At 37.4% G+C, this 23,210-nt stretch overlaps 1 protein-coding gene across 7 annotated transcripts in view; it reads right to left on the bottom strand.

Moving 5' to 3' along the window:
* SLC7A11 (solute carrier family 7 (anionic amino acid transporter light chain, xc- system), member 11) overlaps window positions 1-23,210 on the bottom strand; it is a 215,664-nt gene that overhangs the window by 170,888 nt on the left and 21,566 nt on the right. For all 7 annotated transcript variants that reach the window (XM_014548973.1, XM_014548974.1, XM_014548975.1 and 4 more), the window contains exons 5-6: window positions 22,576-22,675; window positions 13,756-13,800 (exon numbers count right to left, since the gene is read on the bottom strand). In XM_014548973.1, the coding sequence (XP_014404459.1) occupies window positions 13,756-13,800; window positions 22,576-22,675 (145 nt within the window). The remainder of the gene's footprint in view (window positions 1-13,755; window positions 13,801-22,575; window positions 22,676-23,210) is intronic.

Below are 23,210 nucleotides of genomic sequence, written 5' to 3'. Positions count from 1 at the left end.
GAGAGAACATGGCAAAAGATCCTGGACAGAACCTGACTACAGAACTTGGCTGGAGAACCTAGACAGAACCTGGCTGGAGAACCTGGCTAGAACCTGGCGACAGAACATGGCAAGAGAACCTGGACAGAACCTGGCTAGAACCTGGCCAGAGGAACCTGGCTATGATGATCACCTGAACGCTACCTCCATGTCATCCCTTCTTTGCCGACTCCGTCCACACCTTTGGGGACCCCTGGACCTGCTGGGGATGGACCCCAGCACTCCCTCATCATTGATGTTTCTATCTCTCTCTCCCTCTCCCTTTCTCTCTGAAATCAATTTTTTAAAAAGGCATTTACTAAGACTTTAAAGATCTAGGAAAATTAAATGAAATAACATGAAGTGAAAAAAGCAGGATAGATCTAGATGAATAGAAAGAGTTAAAGCTGAGTCAAGATACAGCAAATCTAGGCGGCAGGACAGACTTCATGGTAGCTTCAAGCTGCTGGGGATACAGCAATGAGTGACAGAGGAGGCTCTGGTCTTCACAGGGTAACAGACAATAAACAAACAAGTATATTATATAGTGCCAAGGTAATGGAGAACATGCATGTGCACATTTATCTTAAGTATTATAATGCAGTGCTCACATGCATGCCACTGGGACACACACAAACACACACACACAGTGGAAAACACCTGTCAAAATAATAACAGATAGTACTTTGATGTGAAAATGAGATGATAGGTGATTTTAATTTTCTTCTACATATGCTTTGGCACTTGAAAATGGACCACCTACTATTATCAAAAGAAAGAGGGAAAGGCTACATATTGTTATTGAAAAGTTATGAAAATCATCATGTTTTACTTTGACTTTTTTTCCCCATCTAGGGTACAGAATACATAATTTTTTCCCCTTTCTATCACTTGACTGAATGGATCATCTGACCACAACGATTGGGTGGATTTTTGTGTTGTAGGCCTTTAAGAACGGAAAAAACAAGTTATGTCTGTTAGGAAAATATGAGAACAATGATATTCAGGATATCTTGTGCTTCTTGGTGGCCCTAGATCAGAGGTGTGCAGTTAGGCAGGCAGGGCTGAGAGGTGAGGGTACAGGCCCAGGAGTTGCTATAGAAATGGCAACCACAGGAATAGTATTTACATATTTTGGGGAGAACAGGAAACTCCCACTCTGTCTAGTCACGGGCTTACGTCACACATATGACGGTTTGAAAAGCACCTAAGAACCCAAACTGCAGCTTCCTCCCCACTGCACTTCAGAGTTCAGGCTGTGGCTTGGCTTAAAGACAAACAGCTCCAAGACCCAGAGAGGGACATCTCAGAGATCAATTAGCAGTTGCATTTTCCCAACATTTGCAACTTGATCACCAATCCTTGACAAGTGTTGCAGCATTATGGGACCAAAGAGCCAAACACTTATGTACATTTAAGACACATTTAACCTTTCTGGCACCAGACCCTGGGCGGCTACAAAACAGGATTTCAAAATCATGACCTCCTCTTCCTCTCTATCTCACTCATTTCTTTTGTCATTTGCTGGTTCAAAACAAAGTTTATCGTGTCTCCTATATCAATTTCTCTTCCGCTTGCCTCAGGCCAGAATATAGGAAGTGAGATTTTGATTGTTTGACAAGACCAATACAGAAAGAATAAATATAGCCCCCCAAATAGATATCAGAACTATTTAAAGGACTAGTATATCTGTAAAGATGTCAGAGAAAATAAAAAGCAGCTATTTCCTGATAATATTCTATCATTTTACCAGTTCCTAATCATAAAGCTTCTGTTTTAATCTTGTAACCAATGACCTTCAATAAATGACCTGGAATAAATTATTTAATTCTGCTAGCCAAACCTCATCCATTATGTGTTTGAATAACAGCTTTAGAAAGTTGAATGCAGGCAAATGTTAATGCTTTTACACATTTTTAAAAGCAGTTTTGTTCTATTCTTAAATGACATACAGGTCACTTCTAATGATTACATCCCTCCTCCAGCTAATTTCAAGACTACAATCTTGCCATATCCATCTCCCTCAGATTTGTATTCAACAACACTAACTGTTTAGAAAGAAGACTAGAAAGGAATCGGGATTTTAACTTGTAAATATAGACAAATCAATCCATCTCTATGGCTTCAATTTATTTATCTTTACAATGAAGGGGCTGGATAATTTGAGGGCTACTTCTGATTCTAACATTCCAGGCCTTTGTAATTTATTCTTTCAAGGTCAAGTTCATTGTGTTTTTAATTGTGACAGTGAATTAGACTAATAAACTTGGCCAGCCGTGCTAATGTGTGAAGGGAAGAAGGGAAATGTGTAGAGAACTATTTGTATACACAGGTCATATAAAATTCAAACAATTTAGAGACATTATCCTATCCTATCCCTGAGAGAATGAACATGATGGTAGAATGTCAAGGAAGGAGAAGTGGCATCATGAAAGGTTAACAGGAAAGACACTTTGGAGAAACTGAGACATAAGATGTCTATAAAAAGCTTTGTATGGTGAGCAATCAACCAGGATCAAGAAATGACTGCTGATAAAATCATGCATTATAATTTTCAGTCTTTTTCTCATTATGCATTATATATTATAAGCTTTAGTTTTTCATTTATTATAAAATATTAGTGTTATGCCATAGACTTCATTTCATAAACTATTTTCCATATAATATTGTACATCCTACTGTATAAAACAGTGGCCTTGGCATTTGGCCACCAAATGCTCAACTAATATGCATAGTATTGAATATTGTTAAGTTGTTGTCATAGATAGCTTTTCCTATCTGTTCCACATCTAAAAGAAAGGGAATATGAGAAAAGGGGAAAATGAGAATATGGCACAGTAGTAAAGAGTTACCTGGAAAACCATCTGATTTTTGAAAGCTATGAGCTTGTCTCCATCGAAAAAAATCAATGAAATACTATATGTTTTTTAAAAACAACTTCCAAATGTCAGAGATTAGAAATGCCTCACTCTGAGACAGATAATTTCTGCTTCCCTTTCCCATGGTAAGATGTTTCAAACAAGGGTATCCCTTACTTCATCATAATGGATTTCAAACCCAAAACATAGGCAGTGCAGAAGGAAAGAAATAGCTTGCCCACATTCCCAAATCCTGATTTGATAATCCCTATTAGATTACAAATGAGCTAAAGACATTTGATGACAATAATAAAAACTAAATGGTCTATCATTAAATAAGTGTCTACTATAAGCAAGGTATTGTCAGACACATCAATCAGTATGTTATTTCTAATTCTCACAAAAATGCTGCAAAATAAGCATTAGAATGCATATTAGAATCCACTTTACCATTGGGTAAGGAATAAATATAAAACTCTCTCTCTCTCTCTCTCTCTCTCTCTCTCCCCCCTTCTCCCTCTCTGTCTCCTTCCTTAGGTAGACAGCATAAAAAAATAAATAATGCAATCCTAACTGGATTATTGGAAACGTCTAATGCTTAAAGTAGAGCTATCAGCTCTGGCTATTGTGGCTCAGTTGGTTGGAGCTTCGACTGTGCACCAAAGGGTCATAGGTCTTATTCCCAGTCAGGGCACATATCCAGGTTGTGGGTTTGATCCTGGTTGGAGAGTGTACAGGAGACAACAGACAGATGTTTCTCACATTGATCTCTCTCTCTTTCTCTCTAAAATATAAAATCAATTAAAAAATAGACCTATCAGAGAAGATACCTCTTTCCATAGGCAATTACCTCAATATGTATGTAGACTCTTGCGAAAAATAAACACATAGTAAAAGCCTAGTATGAACATCCTGTAGCACAGAGGTTTTTATACCATTTTATATCTTCTGTAGGTATATCCTATATAATAAAAGCCTAATATGCTAAGTGTCCGGTCGACCAGTCGGCCATTCAACCAATCAAAGCGTAATATGCTAATGATATGCTAAGGCAGCTCAACTGCTTGCTATGATGTGCACTGACCACCAGGGGGCAGACAGTCGACCAGTTGGCCAGTCGCAATGACGTGCACTGACCACCAGGGGTTAGCTTGCTGTTTGGGTCTGGCTGATCGTGACTGAGACGGGCCAGACACGCCCTGGAGCCCTCACACCATCCCTCACAGGCTGGCCAGCCTCCTGCGTCCCTCCCTGGCCCTGATCATGCACTGGTGGGGTCCTTCGGCCTGGCCTGCGCACTCTGGGACCCTTCGGGGGATGTCAGAGAGCCGTTTTTGGCCCAATCCTGCAGGCCAGGCTGAGGACCCCACTGGTGCACTAATTCATGCACCAGGCCTCTAGTATGATAATAACAGTGAGAAGAATGCAGGGTTTATCACCATACTTTATGACTATCCTAACAAGTCTATTAACATCTATATTCTTCCTGGTGCACTCCACCTATCACGGACCCTGTACTTAAGGTGACCCACTGAATCAGATGCCAGAGTTTGGTCTAACCCTAGATTTCAGACCTAATAATCAAGTTCCTTTGCCACTGGGGTGCCAATCCAGCTTCATTGCCCCCATGTATCCTTTCAAACTTACCATTTCTGAAATAACTCAAAAAAACTTTAGTCCTATATAATCTTCCATTCATCATGAGATCTAGAAATTGGCCACAGAATCCCTTTTGTGTGTCAGTATTTTTGACACTTTTAACTCCTGAGATAGATCTCCTGCCTATGTTTCTATCCCTTGGCCATGCTCCCAAAATAATATTTTCTACTTGTCAAACCAGGTACTTGTGTGTCATCTACAAGAATCATAACACATATTAAGTTAGTTGAAAGGAAACTCAGAATTTGCTACTCTACCATGCCTTTTATATCGCTGAGAAATCGGAGGCTCGGAGAGGATAAAAGATGTAGCTAAGGTCACAAAATTAAACATTTCCAGAACCAGAACTAGAACCATAGTCACTTGACTCCAAGTTCAGAGCCCCTTTCCTAACACCAGTGTGGATCTCTTTTCACAACACCAGCGTGAGTGAATCTCACTGTGCCTGGTATGCCAGTTGCCTCCCAGACCGACTCTTGTCCTGTACTGGTTTTGCTATTTCCCTCTTCTCCTAATCCTACCTTTCCCCTAGAATACAAAATGTTTAAAAGTCAGATCTTTAACAGATCTTATTTAAAATATTTCCATACTCTGATTTAGGATTTGCATTTGACCTTAAAATCTGAGGGTTTCCTTTATCTTACTAGTACCAGACACTCCTGTGTAGTACATGCTTCCCCACATTGGTTCCTATACATTCACTAGTCTAACAATAATAGTATAGAATTGGAAGCAAATCAGACAATGGTCTGCCTCTTTTATTCAACTTGCATATCTAAAGAATTACAGCTAAATGATAATCCCTTTTATCTCTTTTGAGAATTCCAATGCCAAACCAAATTCCCTTTCTTCAACACTTTTGAACATACATTTTACCCTAAAATAAATTCTCTTGTCATTTATTTTAATCTCATTAGCTCTTCCATTAGCATGCAGAATACTAATAAATGATAGCATTCTCTTCATAAAAAAACAAAACAATTTGATGCTTTGGAAGAGAATATGTGAACACTATGTTGACTCATCCGTTCTCTTTAAGCAGTTCTGTAGACCATATCTTTGGGCTGGGACAGTATGATGCTATTTACCAGAATTCTCTGCCACATGATATGTCACCTTGTTTGATTCTAGCAATGGTTCAACTCTAGGAAGCAATTAGCTTTTCAATGACATTTGCTTTTATTAAAAACAAACACATAAAAAAAGATTGAAATGCAACTTTTCAGATTATAATTCCCTTTAAACTGTATATATGTAACAGCAAAAAATCTACTGAACCTACAACCACATTCATCTTCCCCAAGCACTGCTTCACATACACTAAAACCTTGCAACGTAGCCCCCCACACCCTGTCCCATTGGCCAATGGGTCAGGTCCAAAACTCTTGTAATGGAGGCTAAGGTTCACCACACCTCAGCTTCCACACATTACTACCATTTTGTCTTCTATTCTTCACAATCCTTTGCTTTAGGGAGAGCAGTTTACACATTATTGCCTGGAACCACTAAACAGTTCATGGCTTGAGGTACACCCTTCCCTGTCTCAGATGCCTTCACTTCTCTATTCGACCTTTCTGAGTTCTACTTTTCTTCCAACTTCCTCTTCCATAGTCAAGTTACTTCCTTAATCAGTCAGTACACCATCTGGCACACCCATGGTTCACTTTGCTTTGCTTCCCAAAGAGACAAACTGGCAGGTTGGAAAGAGTATGAGCTTTGGAGCCAGACAAATAGTCCATGCCTTGTATCAAACATGGATTATAATCCTAGTCTTCTCATGGACTACCGACGTGGCCACAAGAAGTGACCTCACTTTTATGAGCTTCAACTTTCTCAACTGAAGAATGGAAATAATACATCATATTATTAAAAGTGCTACCCTGTAATCCAACTAGTATTCAGACTGAAAAATACCATTGATAGTTTTAATAAAACTTATACATTTTTAAATTAAGCAAAAATTCATAAAAACCATTTGGGGGTAAATTAACACTGGTGTTCTTCAGTTTTGTATCAACTCAATAGCTTCTTTTCTACAAATAAAAATAACAATTTAAATACATGATACCAACCACTCAGATCAAGACCTTGTTTGTCAGATTTCATAAAGAGTTTCTTGGTAAGATAGTGAACCTAAAAATAGGTGACTGCAGCGAAAGTACAAGTAATCCATCCATTATATCTGCACCATCAGTCAACAGTGTGAGGATGACAGTTTGGGTGTGAGCATAGAAATATTTGGTTCAGAAGGAAAAAAAAATCTGCCAAGAAATTCATTCTGATTATGATGCGTGAGTGTATTCCCACCTGAAGGAGGTTAGAGACTATTAAATAAAAAGCAGTTCTCATCATCTTCTGAACCTTTTAACTACTAATAATCGGTACTTTGCTGATGATGCAGAACAACTTTTCAAGCTGATTAATAGGTCATGTGTGTAGAAGAGGCACCCACGTTCATAAAACAATTATGCTAATCCTCTAATTTTTTTTCAAAGATTATGAAATATTCTAATCTTTGAAGAATATAGGTTTTGGTTGCAGATGGTGTTTGAATATTGCCTGTCGAGCTCATTAACATTGTGAATTTCACATATTTTATCCACACAATCCCATGAGAACTGTAATAGGAGGATTATTACCCTCTATTTAAAAGTGGTAAACACAGATTCAGAAGCAATTTAGAGGTCTATCCAAGGTCAAACAGCTAGTTAAAAGAGGGCAGGATTCGAATTTTGGTTTCCTGAACAAGTGCTATTTTCAAAGACTCAGAAAGTGAATATTTTTACAGTTCATAAAAGTGAAGGAAATCCTTCTTTATTAGAAAGTCTCAACTTCACTTGGTTCACTTTAGATGTTTACATTGTAACACATTCTAGCTGCACCTATACAAATTCAAAAGTTGCTCAATTTCTGAGTAGATCGATACGCAGAGTCAATGTTTGAATATGACTAGAACAAAACTATCAAAATTATTTCAGTGCACGGCAAGTGTCAGTATAATGGCCTGGATGCATCTTGTCTCTGCCTATAATAAATAACATGGGATATTATCCTATTTTTGTGAGAATCTTAAAACAACACTGAATCTTAATGAATGCCACCCAGCAGGCCACAGACTAGAGATTAGTGATCTAAGAAGTTTTTCCCCAAAATATAATTCTGAATGTAAAATTTATTTATGAGCCACCTATTGGGTATAGTCATCAACTTTTAAATCCAGGCATAGAGAAGGATAGCTGATTTACATAAATGAGAATATGAATTAAGGGAGTTACTAAAGTGTAAACTCAAAAGCAGAGGCTATTGCTTCTGATTGTAGAAAGTATTTCCTTTTAGATAAAAAGATTCCAACTCTGTTATCTCCAGTGTGTGTCACTTAATTTCTCATTTGTGTTGTGCCTATTACAGTCATGACATTTGACCTAACTTATCTATGCCACCCAACCCACAATTTATCAAAGCTTGAAATGGTCATAAGAATTAGCAGGTTGCTAATCACATGCAAGTGAACATATTGGTAGCTCAGTTCAAGGAAGTTACAGTAAGATTCTCATTTTATTGTATATGGATTATATCTGTTTAAAGATATTATTGAGGAGATTCATGCATGTGGTGAAAGGCTAGATTAGATAGTATCCATGGTCCCCTCTAATTCTGAAAATTTTTGAATATCTTATGGATAACTAAAGAGAACAAAAGCAGAGGATAAAATTAAATCAGTCACTATTATTGCTCCTAAAGAATGAGTTTATGAGTCTACACTGAAAATATAAATTTCAATAATATTAAAACTCAAACTTAGAAACAACTAATATGAAAGGATGTAGAACAGTTAAAAGCATTGACCTTCAAATTTTTGTCTCAAAATTGGGTTAGAATCCTTAAAATAAAATAAAAAAATTAAAAAATCTAAATGACTTCCACAAAGCACTTGAAGGATTAATATCTGTCTTCTTTGCTTATTGCCTGATAAAATATTATAATATAATCGTATAATTTTTGTACCACATATTTGGCACATTAACCTTATGAGAACAAACTTTCTCAACCAAATGTATTTTTTATACATATATGCAGCTGAGAAATGCAAGCATTTTGAACCTAGGGCACATCAACACATGTCCCATTAGTGAGAAATATTTGAACTGAGCAAAGGCAAGGATGAGTAACTTGATGACCTTGATGTCTGAATATAGAATCATCTATTTTCTGTAACATCTGGCCAAATCCTGACCTTTTGCCTGCCTCAGTGGCTCAACCAGTATAATTATACTCCTGCTGTGAAACATACTTAAAAGTTGATTTGCAAAACTTTTTCTGTTTCCAGAAAAAAAAATGCACCAAATAGAATGAATTTAATTTAGGTATCAATGATTTCAACAATTGAAGAAATGTACTGTCACATATTAAGATAATTCTAACAATGCTTTGTTGTCATTGATAAAGAGATGCCTCATTTTGCCAAAGAAATCTTTATAAACTTGGGTATAAATTCAATTTTAAAATTCAACTTGATTAGGAGACATCATTTTTAAGAGATTCATTCAGCAAATATGTTTACAAATTAATTCTGCTTAATAACCTAGATTTTTCTATATACATTTATTTACAATGAGGTAATTTTCTGTGACAATTAGTTTATATACCTTAAGAACATATACTATTTGAGTATTTGTGAAAGAAACTGCAAGTTTTCTGAAAATATAGATAACATTACTTTGTAATTAAAAAATAAAAAACATAATGTTGCTATAATCTGCACATATAATTGAGACATTATATGCTATTTCCTAGCACCTGTTAAGTTAGAAAGCTACAACACATAAACAGGGAAATTTGTCTCTCATAGAAAACTGCACTCTTAAAATGCCAAAATGCAAGATCAATGACTTTAACTCAACCTTTAATGTGCCGTCATGCAACTTCACTACAGCACATTTGGGCAAGATCTTTAAATTGTTTTGTTTTGCTATGTTTTTAACCAGGCTAATAGTTTTATATGTCCTATAAGAAATAGGCCTTATAAAAAATATAACATTATTAATAAACTAGAGGCCCGGTGCACAGATTCGTGCACTGGTGGGGTCCCTCAGCCTGGCCTGAGCCCTCTTGCTATCTGGGACCCCTTGGGGGATGTTGGACTGCCAGTTTCAGCCTGATCCCCACAGACCAGGGACCAGGCTGAAACTGGCAGTCCGACATTCCCTGAAGGATGTAGCAGTACGTAATGTGGCAGGTGGCCGGGGAGGGGCCTGAGCCCCAGCCAGCCCTGCACTACTTCCGCTCATCCCGGCCCTGCTGTGCCTGCAGCCGCAGCTTGGTAGCACACTGCTGCGGAGGCGGAGGCGGGAGGCTCACACCACAGCTGTGCTTGTCAGCCGTGAGCCTGGTGTCTGGTGCCTATCAGTCAGCTGAGCAGTGCTCCCTGGTGGTCAGTGCACATCATAGCGACTGGTCAAATGGTCGTTCAGTCATTTGTTCATTCGGTCACTTAGGCTTTTATATATATAGACTAGAGGCCCGATGCACGAAATTTGTGCAAGAATAGACCTTCCTTCCCCCAGCTGCCAGCACCGGCTTCCCTCTGGCACCCAGGACCCAGGCTTCCCTCGAAGCCCTGGCTTCATCCAGAAGGTTGTCTGGAAGGACGTCTGGTCTAATCAGCATATTACACTTTTATTATTATAGATACCTTTACACTAGCTTAATACAAATCAATAAGGATAAAAACACATATACTAAGAATGCATGAAACATCTAAACTGAATGAAAATAACATGATTGTGGACCATTTATGAACCAGTCTGATCCCATCACAATGCCTTAAATGTCTTTGGGCATTTTTCCCAATCCAAGTTTCTCTTCTTTGAAGTTATCATTGGTACAAGGTGTGATGACTTTCAGGCATCAATTAATATAAATTGGCAGCAGGCATAGTATTAATTAAACATGACACTCTGATTATTTAAACCTCCTATTAAAGTTGATTATTTAGAGCATGTTGATAGCCTGCTCTTCAAAAATGACTGATGATATCAAGCTTTACTGACTTCCTCCAAGTCTACTATTTCCAACTCCTCAGAACAGAAGGAATAAATGAAGTGAGAAGAACACTGAAACAAGGCTAATAGGCAAACCGACTAATCTCAGACTCCCAAGGTCAAAGTAAAGCAATTCATTTCTTGCCTTTCATCAACACAAGACATGATTTATCAATCTGAGAGCAGGATTACAAACATTATACATCTCAATGATATGTTCTTTGCACTGTGTAACTTTTTGAACAATGATGGATTGCAGTCACCACAAAAGTAATATCATAGGGAAAACCTATTAGATTTGCAAATAAAAACATTTTGATTTTTAAAAGCAAAGGTACTCATTAGCAATCACTACTACTATACACTTCATTGGGGGGAGGGACAATATTATTTTAAAATTCAGATATTCGTTGGGATTCTATCACTTATGTGATCTAAACTTTGGACTTTTATGCTCTTCAAAATATTATTCTTACTTTAATATATTCATTTGTGGAGCCAGTCACCATGCTATAGATAATTATTAAATGCAATATTTTTATATTATTGCAAAATGTCAAAGATATTATTGCATTTTCACATAAAAATGGTAAATGTCTTTTAAGGATTGCTACTTCTATAGTCCAAAGCTGCTTTTAGAGAAGAAAACATTATAAGAAATATCATGGGAACATTTTTTAACATTACAAATGTAATCATATAGCAGGAATTTTGCCTCAAATTTTAGGATTAGTGTCTTATAAGCTATTAAGAATGGGTGAGATAATAAGAAAGAAGTCACAGACTAATTATTTTGATGATATTAATCTCCCAGCTTATCTCTCATTTGCTATAACACTTACAGAACTGTTCCATAAGTCATGCTCCTATTAGAAGTTAAGAAATTATTCTGTAGAGTAATGTTAGGTAATTTGAAAGATTTCCACTGATATCAAATTATATATAAAAGATTGTCAATAGTGATCACGAAACCGTATTCTCCATTCTATATATTTTAAATCACATTTTCGCTGATCGAAATTAATGACCACTTTTTCTATTCCATCACAATTTAAGGTGAAATTTATTGCCTCAGTGGAGGAGGATACTACAAGGTGTTGTACCTGCAGCTGATGATTCATTTCACCAGCTGCCAGAGAGCTGCACGTTGCCGCACACCTGGACACACGCACTGCGACTGTTTGGGAAACACATTTATCTTGGCACGTCACAAAGGAGATGAAATTATAATTATTCTCCCTTGTAACGAAAGGTATTTTGGAGCTGTGTCGACCTACAAAATAATACAAATTACACATCTGGAATAGGTCCACATAATTTTACCATCTGTTCTCTATATTCAACCATGAATATGTCCCAAAGCATTCTTTGTGTTTAAAAAAATAAGATTTATTTTTTAAAGGCTTGGACTGGTTGTCAACATTGCAGGGAAATGTTATTTTTTAATTTAATACACTGAATAAATTGCTCAAAACCCTGAATTTCTTTGGTTGATAAATAATGCATAGTACAAATTTAATCAGTAGATTTCATTAAGGGGATTTTGTGGCTATCTCGGATTCTGATTTTGAGAAAATAAATGTATTGGCTAAGTCTTATGCAAAATCTTCCATGCAAAAACTAAATATCTGAGTATCTAGTATGAAAACAGAATGATATCAGACAGGTCTTTCTTCAACTGAAGTTTCAATAGTTACTCATTATCTTGACCTAAAAATCCAGAGATTCTTACTTAATTTCTCCTGAGAAGTTCCTTAGTTTAACACATTAAAATATCATATCAAAATAAAAGTATTCTAGGAATATTTAATACAGTTTTCAGAATCATGAGTTCCAGAAAATGAAAATATTTTATCCAAGGTAACCAGTGATAATAATCTTAGTCTACATCAGATTTGATAGTTACTTTAATTTATTATAAAACTCTTATAGCTGATGTTTCTCTTTTAAAATGCAAGTTTATTTTCTCTAAATATAAAGATTCAATGAATCTGTACACAAGAATAGGAGAGATCATAAAATGCACATTCAACTTTAGTACTGAAAGTTTAGAGAACAAGCTTCACTATGGTGTGAAATAATTTTTCATATTTCTACCAAAAACACTGAAGAAAGAGAATAGCTTAAGATATTGAAATATAGAAAACACTCTTACCTGGGTAATATTTACCTTGCTCCTAAAATAAGGATATAATAATAGTAACAACAACCAAACAATTATCTATAATAATAAAAGCATAATATGCTGATTAGACCAGACATCCAAACAACCTTCCAAACATCATTCCAGATGTCCTTCTGGATGAAGCCACAGCAGCAGGGGCCAAGGCAGAGGCGGGTAGGGGCAATCAGGCAGGCAGGCGAGTGGTTAGGGGTGATCAGGCAGGCAGGCGAGTGGTTTGGGGTGATTAGGCAGGCATGCAGAGTGGTTAGGGGCGATCAGGCAGGCAGGCAAGTGGTTAGGGGTGATCAGGCAGGCAGGCAGGTGTGCAGTTAGGACCCAGTGGTCCCGGATTGTGAGAAGGATGTCCAACTGCTGGTTTAGCGGGATCAGGCCTAAACCGGCAGTTGGACATCCCCCGAGGGGTCCCGGATTGTGAGAGGGTGCAGGCCAGGCTGAGGGACACCCCACCCCCTGTGCACTAATTTCATGCACCAGGCCTCTAGTGTAGAGAATAAAAACCAATAGTCACTAATCTAAGTACTTTATATACATTAACTCATTTCCACAACCCAATGAGGCAGATGCTATTAGTATTTTCAATTTTTTTGAGATGAACTTTCTTTGCAATAAAAAAACACTGAATTAATACATCATTGTCCTTCAGTATTTGTATATATATGGAAACATTGATATTATCAATGTGCGAAGTTAAGGCCCTGTTAAATCCATGTTAAGTGTATGTATAGATATATAAAATAGGTTACCAAAAATATAACTTTATTATTTTATGCTTTCAGGTTCTATAATTTAATGCTAAATGTAGAAGATACAATAAAGTTATTGGCATCTAATTTATGATAAAATCAAATAAATTTTATCTGCCTAAGAGAATGATGATTATGATAAGTATAAAGTTGATTAGCCCACACTAAATTTCTTCTTTAGGTCTACTTTTCAACTATATAGCTTTACATTTATTCCTCATAAGTATTTCAGAGTAAATATGGCTACTTACTTTTCAGGATTTTCTACTTCTTCAGTTACAAAGTTGAGATAAAACCTAAAAAGATATAAATAAATTATAAGCAATTAATATATTTTATGACCATAATTCAAAGTTTCAAAATTTATTCATTTATTTATTGAATTTATTGGGATGACATTGGTTAATAAGATCATATAGGTTTCAGGTATACAATTCTATGACATGCCACCTGTATATCATATAACTGTTTAAAATCAACCTGAGAATTATGAAAACTTTATAAGCAAACACTTACAGTAAGATGAAAACGTTCCACAATCAAAAGCTCCTGCAAATCAGTTCCCTATTAAACTGCATTGATGGAGTTCTTTTTTATTTAACATTTTTATGGAGGTATAACATACTAACAGTAAAGTGCACACATCTTAATGTGTAATGATGAATTTTTACACACCTGTGTAACCAACAACAAGATCAAGAGATAAAACATGTCTGGCCTCCCAGAAGGTTTCCTCATAGCCCTTTCCAGTAATACCATCTCCTCCACTCTCCTGCAAAGGCAACCACTGTTCTGACTTTTACCACCATAGATTAGATTTGCTTATTTCATCACAACAGACTGATATTTGCTTGTATAACAATTTTACAATATTTATTCTTTTGTGTCTGGCTTTTTTTGCTGGCCTTTGTGTTTGTGAGTCTCGTCCATATTGTGTGTAGCAGTGATTCAGTATTTTCCATTGTTGCTATTCATGGAATGAATGTAGCACTATACAGTCTATTGTTGATGCACATTTGGATTACTTCTAATTCATAGCTATTTTGAATATAGACACCATTGATATGCTTGTACATGTCTATGCATTCATTTCACTTGGTTATATGCTCAGAATAAGATTGCTGGATCATAGCGTGGATATATATTTGCTGCCAACTATTTTCTACCATTTTTAAAATCTGCTCCAGTAACAGATGAGATTACCATGTGTTAGTCACTGGGGACATGAAAGTGGAAAATACTTAGTCTCTGTCCTCAAGGAGCTCATGGTTTACAGAATGGTCCATAAAATAGTGTGATACAGCATAGGAGGCAATGCTGGGGGGCACGCAAAGGGTGCCATGGGAGCCGGGGAAGGTCTAACCCAGATGGGCAGGTCAGGGAAGATATTTTTAGAAAAGGCATCAGCTCAGTTGAGTCCTCAAAACTGTTTAAGATTTACCCTGGTGAAGTGGTGTAAGGACATCCCAGACTGAGTAGAGCACATGAGCACAGGGCATGAGTAATGTATGATTGAGTATTCTACAGCACTGATTGTGGCACGGGAGTGAGAACAGAATTTAAGTACACATAGCCTTTGGCTTCTGAGAATCCAGACTTTAGTAGTGGTGTCAAGTCTATCAAAACTAGTAGGGCAATAGAAGTATGACAAGAGCATTGCTCAGTTTTAGGGAACCGGCTTTCTAGATATAAACAGAGGATAAGTAGGAACTGAAATGGGATAAAAGATAATAAATTCTCAATTCACACTTCTCCCTTTCAATTCACTCTTTTCCAGTATGCACCCCACCAAATAACCTCAAGTCACTAGGTGCTGAAGTTGCTATTTTTCTTTTTTGTATATTTAGGCCGTTAAGTTTAGGCACATTGTTAGGCATTATACAAAGTTAATAACTAAAGAGCAGAACTTGTTTTTGAAATCCTCACCCAAGGACATGCTTAGAGAGAGGAAGGGAGAAAGAGAGAAATTGATCGGCTGCCTCTGTACATGCCCCAATCAGAGATCAAACCCACAACCTGGTTATATGCCCTGACTGGGAATTGAACCTACAACCTTTAGGTGCATAGAACAACACTCAATGAACTGAACCACACTGGCCAGGCAAGAGCAGAACTTTTAGAATATTTCTCAAGGCCTGAACACTTTTCTGGGTCTATTACATGACAGGAAGCATTCTGGGCAAACATATTACATTTTCAAGTTCTATAGAATTGCGAATATTGTCCTAAAATTATGGCCCAAAAGAATTTAGGGGTTCCTTTTCTTTACTTTGTGACCCTACTTGTCCCATTCAGGAATGTCCACCACCTTGCACACATGACTTCTTTTTCCAACCAAAAGGATTGCTGGAGACCCTTTAAAGCCCTGTACTTCCCTCTCAGGGTTCCAAAATATAAGATTGAGGCAGACTCCATCCTCAAATACACATACCTAGATAACTGGATCATGAAGATGGGAAAACTAAGGGTTCATAATGGGGAAAGCTGAACATATAAAGAAAAAGACCTGTCTACCTCTTCATTTCATAGGTTAGGAAATTTCCACAAAATAATTAAGTGATATTTTCAATGTACCCTTCTGTTCTCTTAGTATTCCTTAGGAGGTAAAATATCAGTTATTTAGGTGCACAAAAGCCTGGGTCCACAGGTACAAATTTTTCATAACCTAAAACCAAATGGCTGGCATATTAGCCCATCAGCCTTTAATATACTTAAACTTTCTCGTGACTTACAACGAAGATGAGAAAGCCTATCACATTCCGTCTTTATAAAACACTTATCTAAATTAATAAGTAGGGAGTTAATGCTCATGGTTGTTCAAAACAAGACAACAGGCCCCCAATGGAGTCACTTATGCTAAGCCACATGTCACCAAACTGAGACTTAATTACAGTTCCAGCTCTCCCAGAAATGGACTCTGAAACCAGTCAATCAGGAATCATCTGACCAGAACTAGTTAGGCCATCTGCCTATAGACAGGTAAGTAACCTTGCAGTAACCAACCTGCTTTTTTGTGTAGTGTAGTCTAACTTTCTTGTTCCCACTTCCTTCTGCCTATAAAAGTTTTCCATTTTGTACAGCTCTTTGGAGCTCCTTTCTATCGGCTAGATGGGAAGCTGCCCAGTTGGAATCAATTTTTGCTCAAATAAACTCTTGGAATTATTAATTTTATAAATTTATCTTTCAACAAGGTTAAGGTATCTAATATTTTAAAGATATGTTTTAAGTGGAAATAGCTGAGAAAACGGTAGTGATAATGTTGATCTAAAAAGTTAGCAGCCTACCTGGCTGGCATAGCTCAGTGGTCAAACTATGAACCAGGAGGTCACAGGTTCAATTCCCAGTCAGGGCACATGCCTGAGTTGTGGCTGGATCCCCAGTAGGGGGCGTGCAGGAGGCAGCCAATCAATGATTCTCTTTCATCATTGATGTTTCTCTCTCCCCCTCTCTGAAATCAATAAAAATATATTAAAAAATAATAAAAATACATATATAAATAAAAAGTTAGCAGCCAGCCAGGCCAGTGTGTCTCAGTGGTTGAGAGCCGATCAATGAACCAAGAAGTCCCCAGTTTGATTCCTGGTCAGGGCACATGCATGGGTTGCAGGTTCGAAACCCATTAGGGGTCATGCAGGAGACAGCTGATGGATGTTTCTCTCTCATCAAAGTTTCCATCTCTCTATCCCTCTCCCTTCCTCTCTCTCTAAAAAATCAATAAAAACATTTTTTTAAGTTAGCAGCCAAAGATATCTTTTAATGACTAAAGTGTACATTCTAAAAATAGAGGTTGTAGTTATACCAGGAAGGCAAGCAGCAATCAATACTTACATCTGGAATATGCACTCTTAGGGATTTGATGTGTTTGTTAAAAGCCCGAGGCAATGGGAAGTACAGGAAGAAAATGTAAATAAAACAAAACAAAACAAAAAGCACACAAATGAAAAAATATTTCCAAGGTTGTCATATCAAAAATAACCAGTTCTGTCTTAATATTTGTTTTAGAAATGTCTTTTTCCAACAATGTTAAAGCAAGAAAGGAAATATTTATGAAAAAGAACACAATTTCAAATATTTGTCACAGCTCCGGAGAATAGAGACAAGGAAAGGGCTTGGGGCAGGGTAGGGGTGGGGAGAAGAAAGCTTCTTATTTTGGTCCAAACATTCCCATCCTGGGGGAAATACACCTTTATGTTCTCCTGGCCTCTAGCAATGAGTCCAAGAGCATCCTCTTTGCCTTACAACTCCTCAAGGCCTCCAGAGAATGTTCACAAGATCTATTGTCTCAGCTTTTCCACGATTGTGTATAAAAGGCACCGCAATGCTGACAATGCATTCCAGTACCCAACCATGTGAATTCTTTTAAAAAGAAGCTTATTCTTTAGATGGGATTTGACACAATGGTACAAAATAATCCCCACAGGTGCTTTAGAAAGACCAAATCCACTGAGGATAGGATTTAAAAGGAAGAAAAAAAGACACCGAAAACCCATTTTCTATCATGCAGTTTAAAAAAAAAAAAATCCCACCAACCAATATTTAGTCCTCAAGGCCTCCAGAGAATGTTCACAAGATCTATTGTCTCAGCTTTTCCACGATTGTGTATAAAAGGCACCGCAATGCTGACAATGCATTCCAGTACCCAACCATGTGAATTCTTTTAAAAAGAAGCTTATTCTTTAGATGGGATTTGACACAATGGTACAAAATAATCCCCACAGGTGCTTTAGAAAGACCAAATCCACTGAGGATAGGATTTAAAAGGAAGAAAAAAAGACACCAAAAACCCATTTTCTATCATGCAGTTTAAAAAAAAAAAAAAATCCCACCAACCAATATTTAGCTTTGGATCAGGTATGAGGCTGAAATTGGTTGAACTCCCCTGGGCCATAAGGGAAACAGGCAGGCATATTTCTCTGAATACAGACATTGGCAAGAATATTAAAGTTGTTCTGACCCAACTCTGTGACCTGGCTGGGTTAATGATTTCTTTCCCCCTAATCATGTTTCTGTGAAGGAGTTTTTATCATTCTAAAAAGGTTCTGCACTCCTCACAGCCAACGTCCTCCGGCATCCCAGCCAAGGCCTGGCAGTGTCTTTTTCCTATTCAACACGCGGGAGGTGAACTGCGCACGGAGCCGGACCTCCAGGACAACCAGGCTCCTGCTGCTTTCACTTACACCCCAGGTGGGTAAGTTCTGATGACAATTGCAGCTTCTGTCTTACTTCTGTGCAATGTCCCCCATACTTTTTATTTTTTTCCATCCAACATTGTCACAGCAGTAGAGGGAGTGGAGGCTCATTTAAGGCCCCATTTATAATTCTACAACCCGGTCTTGTAAATATCTCATGCAAGTCAGAGAGAGGTCAGAGAGAAAGGATCACATCTGAAAAATTAATAAACACCCCTCTCCCTGGGAACTCTTTTAGTCTCCCTCTTGTTCCATTTATATCCAGATATTAACTTTTCTGCGGGAACTTCAAGCCAACAGACTATTTCTACTAAACACAGCTTCATTTTTTTCCCTAAGGCTGATGGCCATAGATTACAACCAGACTATTTTTGCCTATCCACAAAGCAGCTTTCAGGTAGCATAACCACCTGTGATCAAAATATAGCTACTTATCTGTCCCCTACCTAAGCCACTTGTATCAGATGACATTTCATTTAAAATCCTGGCCTTAATTTCCAGGACGATGATTGAATCCTCAAGAATATAAGAAAAGCAACAGTTTCCTATTCTTTAAAACAGGGAGTAGACATGAGGATTATATGGGTAAAAGGATAAAGGTTCATGTAAAGCCCATTTACCCTATAAACAGTATTGAGATAAATGTTTAGGCCCAACATGGAGCTGCTGGATCCCCCAAAAGCAAGCCAACTCTGGGCTCTATACTTATTTCCTTGCTCTTTATTCATTTTCTGTTTTTCTCTTCTTTGTTCCTTATTCTTTACCCAATAAAAGCTTCCCGTCTGCCACTCCACTGTGCAGTTCTGTGGGCCCTTGAGAGTGGAGACTGCCCACTTTATGAAGTACTAAATCACGGTTGTTTGTATCACCTACATTGTCTTTTTAAATCATTTTAACAAGAGTAACATTTTGGGTTCAATGTCAATAAAATTAAATATAGCCTGGCTGGCGTAGTTCAGTGGTTGAGCGTCGACCTATGAATCAGAAGGTCACGGTTCAATTCCAGGTCAGGACACATGTAAGGGTTGTGGGCTCGATCCCAGTGTGGGACATACAGGAGGCAACCAATCAATGATTCTCTCTCATCATTAATGTTTCTATTGTTCCCTCCCTCTCCCTTCCTCTCTGAAATCAATAAAAATATTTAAAAAAAAATTAAAGTAACAAGATAATTCAACATGAAAAGAGTCTTTATTCATAAAGAAATCTACCAGCCCTCAAAAGCCTACAGAAGTAGAGATTTGCTCCAGATAAAGAAGGTGACCTGAATATTCAGTGCTGTTAGCAGGGGGAGAGAGCTAGGTAGAAGAATATTTTAATATTCCGTGGGAACAGATGCATCGTACTCACAAGTAAAGAAACTTCATTCAATAGAATTAATCAAATCTCCCTTGTGACTATCTCATCATTCCACATTCTTGATTGAATACTCCCAGGCTCCAGGCACTTGGCTCTAGCTGAAAGCTTTTGCCACCGCCCCACTTCACGCTGGTGTCTCCTAGTGACCTTCCCAGTAGCTTGGCTGATGCCCCAGGGCTCCAGAGCTCTGATCCAGGCTGAATAGCCACAGAATAGTTGATTCCAATGCTAACCCTGTGATCACAACTCCATTCTTTTTTCTGCCCAGCACCACATTGTGCTTTAGACAAAAATGAAAAAGACTTCAAAATACTGAGGGATTCAAGACTAACGCTCACACACAATGGATATAAAAATGTTCCAGTAATATACAAATGTTATGCTAGATTCCTTAGAGCTACAATCTTTTAACAACCTTCAAACATATTTTGCTGCAAAAGCCATGTTAAAATTTTAAGTTCCTGTTCTCTCCTAATTCTCCTCTACTGCTATATTTTCATAACTCAATGAGATTAACAGGGTAAACACTCCATTTACTTTGAAATATATTTTTATATGCCATGCATTAGCTGGAAGGTAAGATGTTAAAAACTAAAGAAACAAAAGAAAATTGTATTTGTGTTTGAAATGTATTTACATAATTTTTGAACTAGTGTAGTTTCCTGATATTATTTTTAGACTCAGAACATTCTCACAGCTAAACCTGTACAACTATTAGCTCTATAAATAATAAAAAAAATATATTGCTACTAATCACCCCAAAACAGTGAAATTTAATTTGACTACAACAATTTTGATATTTAAATAATGTATTTCTACCTACTGGGCTTTCTAGCTAAAGTCGCTTCAATTAAATCTTACTAGGTCAGCAATTTTTAACTGGTGTGCCACAAAAATTTGTTAAACATGCAATATCTGACTATTTTGTCAGGGGCACTGACCTCTTTTCCCTTCCAGTGGTTCTCAACCTGTCGGTCCCGACCCCTTTGGCGGTCGAATGACCCTTTCACAGGGATTGCCTAAGACCATCCTGCATATCAGATATTTACATTACGATTCATAACAGTAGCAACATTACAATTATGAAGTAGCAACGAAAAAAAAAAAAAAAAAATGACAACAGCCAACACAACAAAAGCTATCTGGTGTGAATGAATTAAAATTATAACTATTTATTGTCAGATCAGCAAAAAATATATTTCTCGGTGTGCCACAAAATTTAGTTTATGTGTGCCATGAGATGAAAAAGGTTGGAAATCACTGTACTAGATCAATAAAATTAAATTAGGAAAAATCCCACTCTTATCCACAGTTATTGTTATTCAAATTCCCGAACAAAACAAGGCACAAACACAAAGTTCCAATGCTTCCCTGGGAAGGTACCATAGTTGGACGTGCCTCAAAGATGCACCTCCATAGTCTGGTGATTTTCATGAACTTGGCTGCATATTTTCTTTTCAAATGTTGAGAACGTTTTAAGGAATTTGTAAGGTCCCTTAAAATTATCTAGCACAGCGGTTCTCAACCTGTGTGTCGAGACCCCTTTGGGGGTCGAACGACCCTTTCACAGGGCCGCCTAAGACCATCAGAAAACACATATATAATTACATATTGTTTTTGTGATTAATCACTATGCTTTAATTATGTTCAATTTGTAACAATGAAATTGGGGGGTCACCACAACATGAGGAACTGTATTAAAGGGTCGCAGCAGTAGGAAGGTTGAGAACCACTGATCTAGCACAACTGATTTCATTATTGGAGTGTTAAAATTAAACACTCCAATTTAATTAAAGTGTTAAAATTAACACTTCTATGCCTTTTACCTCCTGGGAGCATCTTACTTATTTCTACATCTGTATTATTTCTTTCTCATGGGAAGGTGGAGAAAAATCAGTCGCTATTTGCAAACACCCTTGAAGCTTTAGCTGAAAGGTCTTTTGACAAGCAAAGTAACCATCATTAATATCTCCTGGCACTATTATGTCATTCCTGATCCACACTTACAAGTGATTTGCACTGGTTCTTAAGGCCCAGCATTGGCTTGTTTTATGACATTAGGCTCAATCTAGCGGTCACCTCGACTGGGAACCTAATTATGTTTGCATTAAGTTACATGCTCAGGAATGGGCCTGGTGGAGCCACGCCATCTTCTTCACGTCAAGTAAAGTAAATCGCACTGGATTGTCACATTTGCCTAGCACTTTGCTTGACAATAAATTGAAGTACTCGAAGGAGCTAATGAACTAGACCAGTGATGGCGAACCTATGACACGTGTGTCAGAGGTGACACACGAACTCATTTTTCTGGTTGATTTTTCTTTGTTAAATGGCATTTAAATATATAAAATAAATATCAAAAATATAAATCTTTGTTTTACTATGGTTGCAAAGATCAAAAAATTTCTATATGTGACATGGCACCAGAGTTAAGTTAGGGTTTTTCAAAATGCTGACACGCCGAGCTCAAAAGGTTTGCCATCACTGACCTAGACTAACTACCATCTACAGTTATCCACTTACCAGCCAGCATATGCATACATTCCATAATAGAAAGCCAGTGGCAAGCCCATGATACTGGCGTCTCTTCCTGAAAAGGCATCTTTAAAGTGTTGTGTTTGCCCTGCAATGAGAAGAAAAAGATTTGAAGACTTTTCAAAGAATTGGTTATTATTCATAAACTTGGGGAGGGGGAAGGGGGGTATTAGATAAAAACTATACTGTTTGGGGTCTAGGTTTCTTACCATCTGCCCATTGCCAATGTTATCTATTAATACTGTATTCATTCTAGAGATGGAGTCCCCAAAGTATATTGATCACCACTAACACTACTTTACACTTCTTTTAATAAAATTATAGCAAAGAGGAAAATGGTATTTTTTTAAAAAATCCCTTATTTGAGTGTGCCTCTACTCTTGACAGAGTTTGACCATGAGTGAAGATTAAAGGATCTTTGCTAACCTACAGTTTATAGGAGTATGATAGAATTCTTTAAGATGAAGATAATAGAATGCTTGGGAAGAAATATCCATGATTTATTCTCAAGGAGGAGGTGGCAAGAAAGCCCTGAAGCACATTCTTACGTTATTTAACTTCCTGCTTTTCCCCAGTAGTTCATGAGACACCAACAGGAATTGGAAAACCTTGCAACTAAATTT

This window comes from Myotis brandtii, unplaced genomic scaffold (assembly GCF_000412655.1).
Source record: "Myotis brandtii unplaced genomic scaffold, ASM41265v1 scaffold53, whole genome shotgun sequence".
In the NCBI taxonomy this organism is placed as follows: Eukaryota; Metazoa; Chordata; class Mammalia; order Chiroptera; family Vespertilionidae; genus Myotis; species Myotis brandtii.
This window is presented reverse-complemented; position numbering and strand designations above follow the sequence as displayed.